The 12,111-nt window shown below is 37.9% G+C and overlaps 1 protein-coding gene and 1 long non-coding RNA gene across 2 annotated transcripts in view; one reads left to right on the top strand and one right to left on the bottom strand.

Moving 5' to 3' along the window:
- Positions 1–900: 900 nt before the first annotated feature.
- On the bottom strand, positions 901–6,493 carry LOC146484171 (uncharacterized). The gene is made up of 3 exons (XR_014863741.1): positions 6,376–6,493; positions 2,751–2,806; positions 901–1,176 (listed from the first exon to the last, which is right to left on the bottom strand). It is a non-coding gene; the product is annotated as an uncharacterized LOC146484171 (long non-coding RNA).
- A 1,915-nt stretch (positions 6,494–8,408) lies between these two features.
- The window catches only part of LOC146484170 (uncharacterized), a 23,519-nt gene continuing 19,816 nt past the window's right edge, over positions 8,409–12,111 (top strand). The window contains exons 1-4 of the mRNA XM_085105499.1: positions 8,409–8,637; positions 8,794–8,865; positions 9,033–9,104; positions 11,288–11,362. Coding sequence (XP_084961625.1) covers positions 8,453–8,637; positions 8,794–8,865; positions 9,033–9,104; positions 11,288–11,362 — 404 coding nt within the window. The 5' untranslated portion in view covers positions 8,409–8,452. The remainder of the gene's footprint in view (positions 8,638–8,793; positions 8,866–9,032; positions 9,105–11,287; positions 11,363–12,111) is intronic.

The following is a 12,111-nucleotide window of genomic DNA, read 5'->3' as shown; positions in this document are numbered from 1 at the left end:
CTTACCGCTCGTTCGCGGTGATGTTTGGCAATGGTTTAAATCAGTACACCTGGACTTGTGGTCACCGCTTTAGCATGGGCAGTTGGCGTCACATTTATACCGATATCATCTCGTTTCAGTCTTGAGAGGATTGGCTTGTTACTCACTTCATCAATAAATCAGAATCGACGCATGAAGTCGTCGTTCGTGAAGTGCTTGGAGCATATTGACGATTTTCCGGGTTAGCCCGCTTTTGTTTCATGAAATCGATCTATTTCTTTCTGCATTTCCTTGCTTCATCATTATCGAACAGTATAGCGTGCAGAACTATACCCTTCTACATATTTGAGAAGGCAGCACATTCAACTACCACATACCTTCCTAACACATTTCAAGTTCAGTACAGAGAATGTAGTGACAAATGAGCAAATGCTCTGTGGTCGAGATACCGGGTCGACGTCACAAGCTTGTTGGTTCCCCGTCTCTCAACTGCTCCTTTTCGTATTCAATATGGCGGAAAACGGCTCATTTTGGGCAATTTTGTCGTCTGATAAAAACAAAACGAAACATGGAAAACATTTATTTCTTCGCAAAGCGTCTTAGACATGCATAAATGTTCAAAATTCATTTAAACTGTGTAAGGGTGATAGGCACTTTAATGTTGAAGCTTATATTGGAACAGGTGATAAATAAAGCTTTTACTAAATGGCGTTAGCACACGCTGAAAAGAAGTTCCAAACAGGATGACAGTTGCGGAAAATTAAGAAACGATCTAAAATAAAAGACGAAATAGGCAAGTTCCGAAATGGTGATTTTTATTTCATTATTCTCTAAGCATTAATTTAAAATGCTACGAACTGATATTTTGCAGATACAGAGTTGGGAAGGTACTTATGTCATGCTATGTTATTGTCTTTTTTTTTTTTTTTTTTGCATCGTTTATGTCAATTAATCTATCATTATTAAAGAGCAGGACCTTTTATTTATTTTTACCGAAATTTTCAACTTATTGTTATCTTGCGATACATTACAAACATTACAATCGATATACACGTTTTGTCAAGCTATTCCTTTCAGAGTTGTATTTGTGCCAGATGTAAAATACATTAACTGCCACTAAAAAACGATTTCCAACTCGAAACATAACCACATAAAAAAGTCTTGATTGTAGAATTCAACTCTGCACTGGAACGTTGTCTGTAGGAAAACAATAAGAATCTCTTCAGAAACATTTCCTCTAGCAAGAAAAAGAGTGATTACTGCCTATCAATAACATGGCTTGCTCAATTCTAAGCATGACCATTTTCATTTTGGTCCTTATTTTGGGGCACTTGTCATTGAACCCCTGCTAACCTGCAATGAGGCCCATATTTAGCAGTGCCCATATTTCTTCTTATTTGGTCTCCCGCGCACATGAGCATGGTCGCGCACTCCAGCTCTGGCGAGGGACGGAATGACTGTCCTTAAGATTTTCATTGAAAGTTATAAACAATCCAAGGTTGAATTTTGGACGCCGGGTCAGTGAGAAATGACCTGAAGTCCTCAAACCAATTCTTCTTTGGAAACAGTGGATGGTCATTCCAAACGTGAAGGGCTATATACATTTAATCAGCTTTACTTAGAAAAGCGTTTTTGTTAAACCAATCACGTGACGTGCCACGTGATCTATAGCACAGCTTATTGCGCTTAAACATGTTCACGATGCTGAGACCTTTCTATCCTCCAAACTTTGCAGGATTCGTTGTCATTTGCTTTGTTAAAGGTATCTCGAATAAACCATTTTCATCGTTAAAGTCCTTAACCTGGGCCTTAAACTGCTTGACAAACTGACCCAGTTGAACTTGGATCACCAACATCACTACCAAGGATATTTAAAACTAAGTTACTAACAAGAAAATTTAGCTTAACAACGGTTTGAAGACAAATGCTGTATGTTATCGAATAACGCTTGTAAATGTTGTAATAGGTTTTCATCGAAATAACATAAGAATTTCAAAAAAGTTAGATGCTTATTTTAGACTTAAAATCATGACAACTGCGAATGTCGAGGCAAAATTACATCATGTCAAGTACAGCTGTTTTGCATTCTTAAACTAGCTCTCATTTGTACTATTATACCTATGTTTTCATACCGAACTGAAAGCAATGTTATTTGGCCATCGTGAAAAAATTCGAGCATTAGCTCTTTGTCAGAGCGAATCGTGTAAATATCCTCATCGATTCTGTTGATAAAACCAAACATTCGTTTCCACTCCCCACCGACGCACCGCCACATTTTCTTTGGAAACTAACCCCCTTATGAAAAGAATGTTAAACTTTAATCAAATATTTTTCTAATTCGAATTAAGATTCTTAGCTTGTCAACATGAAAGCGTGATTCAGTTTGTCATTATCGTAAGGGTAGAGCATTTGTACACTTTCCCAAACATCTTCGTGGGGTTTTTATATTTTTTGCCTAATCCCACCACAGGGCATTTGCAGTTGCAATAGAAAAAAACTGACGAATGCCCGGGGAGAGGTTGGTTCCGCTTCTAAAGAATTCTGAACCAAGTTAATACGTAAAGCTGAGCAGGAATGAGGTCCTCAACTAAGATTTCATTTATACTGCAGATACAAAGCAGAAGCTAGAAAGAACCACAGGCCACTAAAGACATTTGCGTTTCTCTCATCCCTGAGAGCTATATTTTTTTTTGGACTAATTATCCTCGAGATCGAAAGCTGTACATGAGTTTCCTAAAAATACGTAACATTTTAACCAGGCGTACGGTTACCTTAAGGCCGGGTGGAGGTGTCTGAACTTTGAAGCTGCAATTCCAGGTTACCTTTTCTAGGACAAAGGAATAACATAACAGTATATTCGTTGGATTCAGTTTTGAGTCAAACGTATCCTTTATTTCAATCATTCAACTCGACTATCAAAGGTTGCAGTGAAATAATGTTGGGCCGCTAGCACTAAGGGCACAAATGATGCATCAGATAATTAACTCTAGTCTAAACTAGGTGCTGAAGTCAAGCCATGAAATTCCTACTGAACGTTAGCTCTAGTAAGGAAATGGGAGACCACAAGAGGCATCAAAAGAATATTTGACCCCGGCGGGAATCAAACCCACGACCTCCACATTTGATCAATTCAAACACTAAAGAGTTAATTCTCTGATTCATCATTTGGGTCGTTAGTGCCAGCGGCACAACCGTTCAATTATACCCTTCACATTCACATTGCCGCGTATGGAAATTTTCTTTTTAAACATTAGTGTAATTCACAGTGAAGTTTTATTTTTTAACGACCATTTTTTTTTTTCGAAACTGATATGTTTTACTATAGCAAGTAAGGTTTCTGGTGAATGAAAAACGACGCAGGTTAATGGCAAACGTAACATTTGGTAAACGTTTTTACCGGCAAATCAAGGATAAACTACAACATAAGCGGAAGTACCACTCTAATTACAACCAGAAATAATCACTAGCAAATATTTGACCCGCTGTTAAACTAATTTTTTTTTCCTTTTTTTTTTTTTGTCCATGGAGAGTGACTGACAGAAAACACATGAATTACTTTGGTTGGAATAAAATTTAGGTAAAATTGCTGCTAAAAGAACAACAAACAACAACAACAACAAAATCAGAGTCAGCGAAACTGGTGAAAATTACTAGAGGAATGGGAAGTGCTCCGACTGTCTCTCAGACTTAATAGAGCTACGCAACTCCAATACCTATAGAGAACGGGATGTGCTATTAAGATTGTACTGTTTCAGCAGTTAAGAGCCGCACTCCATAAATATCGACTATCGTAGTTTGGACAACAAAAACTGAAATCATGGCGGAAGGTCAATAGATTTCTTGACGAGAATCTCCAGTTCAAAGCAGGATTTTAATGGTGGCTAAAAGAATTTTTAGTCATTAACGATAACAAAGCTAGAAATATTTGACTCCTTGCGGCGGCTTATGAGGCGAAATACAATTTTTTCAGCTGGTGGTTGTCCTGACGGACTTTGAAGAGTTCAACTCAGTTTAACGGCTGCGGTGTATCACGGTGATTTCGCACAACAAATCATCAGAATTGCGGCTGTGACCTACTGAAACTATAACTTGATATATTTTGAAATATCCAGTTCTTGATATTTCACGAGGTAAGTGGAATTTATCATTATTTTCTAAGCAAATTGTCATTTTCATGTTGTTATGCTAATTACGAAGGCGGTGTTTGTTGACAAAAGTACAGTTAAAACTTCTTCTTCTATTGCATTTTATTGCATATTCTCACAGATGAGACATTGCTCTTTAACTGGGATGCAGTTTTAGGATGCCAACTAATATACCTTTAGCGATATTACGCTTGTAAAAAAATCAGATTTCGATCAAATTCCAACGTGAGTCGTTGTCGTGTCGTTGTATGGTTTATCGAAAGGCGTCCGTTGTTTAGTCCCTTCACAGGCAGGGCCGTACATAGCGGGGGGCAGAGGGGGCAGCTGCCCCCGCCAGGAAAACTCTTTTTTTTTAACATAGTGTTTGAGTTTTCTGAGCTATTTTTTGTTGCTATATTGGTCCGAAATCACAAGAAAATCGACTGAAAAAAACATTCCTTCAATGTGCATTCCAAATAATTATTTTGGAAAATCTTTTAAGGTAAAAGCCAGTACGAGTTTTCTTATGAAAATAATGATTTTGTCAGTTTGGGCTGCACTATGGTTTAGAATTTGGTGTGTAAATAAAGACTGACAAGCCTATGCCGCTCTCTGGTGCGCGTTTTAGCCTTTTTAAATCTCGCTTACACGAGTAAGCCTGCGCTACTTTCAAGTATTTGTAGCGGGTTTGGAGGATTTGATAGAGCCTTGGATTTAACCATCGTATGTTCAACCTCACAGGTCATTTGTGCCTAATGATTTTTGATTTTCCTCTTTTGGATTCTCTCCATTTTGAATATGACCTCTTACTCTGTGGTTCAACGACGGTGTTTTTATGCCACATAGGGCATTTCAATTGGGTTTGGTTTGGCTCGTTTAAGTGCGTGATAGTTTCAACTGCCTTTCTTGTTGAGATTTGTGTAATGTTAGGACAGAAATTGATCATTGCTTGTATCGTGCAATGAGGTTCATTCTGTAGTTGTCGGTTGTAATGAGGAGTTGTGTTTCTTGGCATGGCTAAATTTGGTTTTTCGGTTCTCTAGTAATCGTTGTATCGTGTTATAGAGCTATGCAACGTGTCACAGTACAACTGAAAATGCTTGAGTTGTACTTAAATTACGACTGTGTCTTTTCAAATACTTCGCTCCACTGTTATAGTGCGTTTGAATTGTGGAAGCTCAGTGATTTTCTCCCTTTGTTCACAGCAGTGCATCGACTGTATTTTAAATTTATCATTAAATGAGAGACATTGTTTGGTTCAAGCTAAACAAGGTGTTAACTCCATAAAAAGTCATGACAATTTAAGACAAAAAGCATCGGTTTTTTTTTTTTTTTTTTTGTCTCTAAAGGTCGTAGAGGCAGCTTTCTGTGTAGGAGTGAAAACAAAACGTCCAACGAGAAACCCTGTCTGTATACGGGAGACCCCTGTGAGGGGTGTGCGGAGTTTGCCCCCACAGACAAAAAATCCTAGGTACGGCCCTGACAGGAGATACATTTTTTGTTACGTCCTGGTTTGGTATTATAAGAAACATGGGTTTCCACTAAAGAAAGGATATATTTATCTCAAATAATGTTGAATTACTCACACTGAAGTAGTCTCTTATATTTTCTGCTCGTGTATCCCTATTTATTTCTTGTGGAATAGCCCTAACAACGCGCCGTTGGATTCAGAACTACTTCGTAAGCGTTCGATAAGTCTTGGTAACCGAGCGTCTTACTCAAATCCCAGGCGCGGGTGCTAAGCGCGCGAGCGTTAACTCATAATCACCCCTGCGTAGGAACCAAACTCGATCAATCGTGCGAACCTCGTAAGAAGAAACTATGCCCATCTCCATATGAGGAAGCAAAGGGTGCTCGCTCCTGGGGGTCTAAAAAGGCGTAAGGCTGGTAACGAAGAGGTGTCGGACAAAGTTCGGGAGCGAGAAAACTGGAAACAAGAGTGCTACGAGTTTGAAATATGTGTTTAGTTAGAAGCTGTTTTCACCGGATTATTTCGTTGTTTGTTTTGAATCATGTGCCATGGGGCGACTGACTAACTCAAGCAAATTGATACCAATATTTTTCACCATAAACCAGCTTCTTTCTATTTAAGCCTTGGATTAACTTCCTTTTTGATGATCAAGGTAAATGAAAGTAATTTTTATACCTTATTCATGATCACTTATCATAATATCTAGGGGTTAGTTTTATCTTTCAGTTATGTTATTTGTCCAAGTAAAAGTTTAATGGCAGTAATAGTTTTAATCCACCATGGAAAACAAAAAATGCTTACCTTTCCTTGATCTCCAATTCGCTGCTTGTCTACTTGCAACCAACGTGCTAATTTTATGTTCCAGAGATGCCTCATAAATTAAATTCGCGACGGTTCGAACCAGAAAATTATCAAGCATTTTAAGGTTTGGCTTAAGGGTTAATTTGCATTGTAATTTCTTAAAATGGGTTTTGAAACTTTTTCAAGGACGAGTATCATTTTAAATGCAAACTCTTATAACTCAACCGTAGTCTAGATTTTAAGTCTTCATGGTATGTATACGTACCGTCGCTCATCCAAAACCTACTCGAGTGCTCCCCTTGAAAAAAAATCTCAAACTTTGTAGCCGTATTATACTTGATGGCCCTGCCCCAACGTGACCTGTGTAAGTTATCTTTTTTGAGGTGGCATTCTCTCACGTTTTAGGAGATCGTCATAAAACGCCGTTATTATTTAACCCTTCCAATTTAGTATTTGTTACTCACTTTTTACCAAATAGATCATTCTACTTATATCTTATTTTAATTTCACCATTCTAGGATATCAACGTCAGCGAGTCATGATCATAGAGATTATACACCCTCGAAGTTTAAGGTCTTTCAGTAAATTTACGCAGAGTCTAAATCTTTTTCATGTAAATTGAGCTTAAAGTTAATCTCTTGCTTGAGTAAAGGGTTCGATACCAATAGCGGTAAAATGATTCGTGGACACGAAACTCATGGAAAGTAAAAATCTTTTCGATGTTAATGCCAAATTTTTTGTATGTTAATTTTTTTGTTTATAGTTCGAAAGTCCACCGAGCAACGTCAGATACTCGGCACATGACATTAACTCAAGCGAAGTTTCTTTCTTGATTCCTGATCAGTTTAAGCATGTCCCACAATATAAAGAATGTAAGTAATGTTCATTGTTGTAAAAAACATTAAAAATAAAAAAAAAAGGGAGAGAGACAAATAACTGTGGTAGCTTTCCCTCATGTATTTATGTATTTGCCTTTTAACAATTTACCTCATGCTCATGCTATCTATTAAATGGAGGGGTTTTTGATTCATTTAAAAATCAAAATCTCTCTGGGCGGTTCTATGAGGAAACAACACAAGCTCGAAACCTCCTACAGAAGAACATCCCAGTTTCATGTCTAACACTGAAGGGAAGTCATTTTTCCTTGCGTTTTCCATAGCAACGGAGATATTTGGCGTTGTCAACAAGTTAGCGGATGGTGCCTGCTAGGGAAGCTAGAACAACTTTAGTTAAAGGAGGGAAAGTTAGAACAACTTAATTACCTTTACGCTTAAGACTTATTCGTTGATCCGAAAACTTGCTTTTTTCACACCGTGACTAGCTTTTATTCGCTTCACCCCCGGTAAATTGTTTTTGCTGTGAATCAATACTTAAACGTTTCCGAATGTGCTCAATCTGTTATGTTATCTATTATCGATTGACCCTTCCGCATGCTTTCCAGCTTATATGTGGACAATCTGCCAACCCGTCTTCGTTACATGTCACGGGATATTTGCAAAATATGGCCTTAATAGCCTACAATAAATGTTTCACTGGTTGCGCACCTTCACAGCTAGAGTTTAGAGAGCCGATTAAATCTCTTATCAAGGTCTCTCATGTGGAATTCGCAGGTTTTTAACATCCCCTTCTATAAAAAGAGGACATTTTACATTTTACTGAACAGTGGACATCTTCAACAATTTTAGCCGCATCTTAAGAACTATGGACTTCGAAATTTTATCTTAGATCGAGATTAATGGAGGACTTTTTAAAAAATGACTGATCGAAAGTATTTTACTATTTTTCTTTAATCTAATTATAATAGAATTTTTTCATTTTTCCTCAACCGGAGTTTTAATTAAAGTATTGTATTGTCTTGTCATTTTATTCCAAGATCGATACCATTGTTTCAAAGTGCACTATTTGATGTAATTGTTAATATATCTTCCAGGAGTGTTTTCTTTGGATTAGCTTACAGCTTTAATGTCAGGAACATTTAAATAAAACTTGAACTCGAGACATCAACAAGTCATTTGTGTTTGGCTGGCTTTGAATCCTGTTTTCTCGTATAACTGTTGGCGAAACGGTCGCCGAAGCAATGTCTGCCAGTATGAGTCTGACGATCTTAAGCCTGTTGTTTCTTTGTATATCTTCACTTGAAACTGTTTGTTGTTCACTGCCAAACTTCTGTAACTGCACCGCTTTTGGCAAAATGAGATTTAAAGTAAAATGTATCGGTATTGAAAAAGTGCCTGACGGAATACCATCAAACACTTCCATCCTGTAAGTGTACTTGTTATGAAACATTTGTGTTGTTGTCGTTGGTTTCGTTTACTTGAATGTTTCCAAGTTAACAAGGCCTTGAATTACATACAAGGCCTACAGAAACACGACGTAGAAATTCTTCCTTTCTTCTGACCGGTGCAATACTTTTTGTAGAATTCTTTCAAGGAATTATTTGGACGCGGTTCATGAAGGTTCTTTTGGGAATCTTAATTTCCTGACGAAACTGTAAGTATTCGTTTGTTTGTGTTTGTTACTGTCTTGCTTCCACATATGTCTAGACGGAAATCTCAATAGTGTCAGTATAAATGGAACTGTAAATGTAAGTTCTATACTATCAAAAATAACAATTACTCTAAGCTGACTTGGGCGAACGATATTTTTTGTTTTCACAGGGATCTCTCCAGGAACCGATTGAAGTTTATTGCACAGAATGCCTTTCAGAATCTGACGTCACTTAAAGTAATGTAAGTACATTCTCTAACGTGATCACAATATTAAGTGAATGTCAAGTACCAATAACTTCAAAGAAAACGTAATTCAGTCAGTACACAAAGTCGTTAAAGAAAAATATAAGAACATGGCATGACGTATAAGGTATTAGGATCAGCATACGCCAAAGTATGCCAAGAAAATATGCGGAACTAACTCCGTATACAGAAAGCATAAGGAATCAAATGTGTACTAGGCCCGATTGATCGAAAGCCAATTAACGCTATATAGTCATGCGACGTTCGTAATTTCCTCAGGGTATTTTGAGTTTCAGTGGTCGAATCATCTTCTGTTGAATATATTGCATTTGTATCCGACGATGGATAAAATTACACCGCTTTAAAAAAAATATCATTTCAAGGTTATCATTTATTACTTTGATTACATATAGAAACGTACACTTGCACGATGACGAATGTTTGAAATGTTTGATATCTCTGCAAATCATAAATAACTCACAATAAGTTCCATATTCAAATTACTTGCGAAATTATATCACTGGTATGTTTAGCTGATATTACGAAAGCTTTGATGCTAATTTGAACGCAGGATTCTTTCGTGATGCGTGTGGTTATTAATGCTAATACAAGGCTCCGTTGAAGATGTACGCCCGCATCTAGGATGAAACCAATAGGAAGATCCTAGAGGGCGGATCAACCTAGCGCCATATGTTTTCAGTTTCAGGCAGAAAGTTGTACTTGTCCCTAGCGCAAGGATCTTCCTAGCTAAGAGATAGAAAGATCCTAGCACTAGGAATATTATAGCACCATGTAAACTACCTTCGCTTGGAAGATCCTAGTACTAGGAACAAAAAAGAACAAACATGGCGGCAGCCGAACGTTTAACTGCTAAAGGCAGAATATTTTTCCTCTTTTCCTTCTCCACTTGGTAACCACCCCAACCGAAATTTCTGCATGTAAACTAAACGAATGACGAATGATTTCGTTAAAGTCTCTCAACACAGATTTAAATGAATGCTGCCATCTACAAGAGAAACTGAGGTTCAACTAAAGCGTTAATCTCGACAGAAATTCATTGCGGCATGTACTTACATTAGTGTCGAGAAAACTTTATCTTCGACTAACACTGGCAAGAAATGCATTTTTTTTTCTATTTAATCGCAGCAACCTTCAAAAGAACTTCATCAAGGGAGGTTTTCATCTACCGGAAACTGTTGTCTGGCTGTAGGTCTTGGTTATAATCATGTTAATGAAATTAAAATGTACCTAGGTTATCGTGACAAGTGGTTGACACCTTTTGCAAAACCAATGATAAATGGTTTAAAATCGAGCGGAGGGGGTGGGGGAAGGGGTGCTAGAATCAGGGCATGCAACCAAGAAGTGGTCCTCTAAAACTTGAAACGCGGTCCATTCATAGTTTGGTCAGAGGCGTTTTGGTGTTTTGCTGGCGAAATTATAACAAACATTTTTATCTTTTAGATGGCCTTTTGTCTCACTTTCAAACGGGAGAATAAACAACTCTTTACATCAATATCCCTCTTTTCCTCCCTCCCTCCCTCCCTCCCTCCCTCCCTCCCTCCCTCCGTCCCTCCTTGCCTCCTTGCCTCCTTCCCTCTCTCCCTCCCTCCCTCCTTCCCTCTTTCCCTCCTTTCCTCCTTCCCTCCTTCCCTCCTTCCCTCCTTTCCTCCTTCCCTCCTTGCCTTCGGCCGCCATATTTTTCCATGAAAGTTGCGCACACACATATATGACTCCGCTCACAAAAAACCCCGAGATTGCCTTGCAACTTGTATACGTAAGATCAACGACTTGGAGTTAAAGAGGACGTTTTAGTATAAAAAGGACCTGACCTGGATATTCTCTGAACCAACGGATGAAATTTGTTCAGTTTGAGAATAAACTTCCGTCAAGATAATAGAAACTAAACATTACAATGTGTGTTTGAAGGTGGTTTGCATTGCCGCCATGCAAGTGGACAGAAAAAAGAAAATTTTCTCACATCTTTTGCATAAACATAGCAGTTAACTCCCCAAAAGAAAAAATCCTATTGTTCCTGTGCACCCAATATGGCCGCCATGACGTCACATGCAAATTATCAATTCCTGTTAGGATATTTTGTTTTGTGTTTAGGAAAATTTCAGTGGGCCAAATTTATGTCAAACAATTACTTGCATGATGACAACCGCAACGTTATCTTTCAGTTATCTGCAAAACAACCTACTTTCATTTGCTGATTTGAAAGTCATCCTCAAGGGATTGAAAAGGCTTTATTCTCTGTAAGTCATTACTTTGAATTTGTTTCCTGCCCCACGAAAATAGAGATCGATTTTCATTTCGTTCCGAAATCATGTCGATTTTCCATGTCAATAAAAGATTAGACTATTTTTCACTTGAACAATCTTTACCGTTGATATGTATGATCTTCTAATCCCCTTACTGCACATAACATCTTCCTTGTGATGTGCTGCTTACACTGGCCGGTAAGAAATTGGAATAATGGTAAGTCGGTACAAGAAGAAAAAGTCTTACTTCTACAGGTGGAAAGATGCAAATGGTATACCAGCAAGTCTCAAAAAGTTCTATTTATTGTATAACTCTCTGGTTAATTACTGAAACAAGTGCTCTTTAATTTGGAAAAGACAAAACATTAGTGGTGGTCACGGCATGATTGTCTAGAAGTAAATGCAAGCTGATTTCTTCACTTGATTTTCTGATCGTGTTCTCACTGGCTAGATTGGAACTGTTAAAGGGGCACTGTCACGGCGATTTTGCTGTGTTTTGGTGAAAACTGCTCAAATATTTGACGAAATTGCTCTTAGAACACCGGGAAGAAAATATCAAGGGATCTCTCCAAGAAAGAACTAACTATAGACCTCTTTCATGATGGAGGGCATAATTAGTATTCTTTTATGTGCATGCAAATTAAGCCTTCTTGACCTCGCTTTTGAGTGAAAATACTTTTGTTTTTACACATGCTAGCGAGGCCAGGAAGGCTAATTTAAATGCATACAAAAGAATAACAATT

The sequence above is a fragment of the Pavona decussata genome, unplaced genomic scaffold (genome assembly GCF_977016875.1).
Source record: "Pavona decussata unplaced genomic scaffold, jaPavDecu1.1 SCAFFOLD_37, whole genome shotgun sequence".
Lineage (NCBI taxonomy): Eukaryota > Metazoa > Cnidaria > Anthozoa > Scleractinia > Agariciidae > Pavona > Pavona decussata.
The sequence above is the reverse complement of the archived record's forward strand: the minus strand, read 5'-3'. Positions and strand labels throughout refer to the sequence as shown.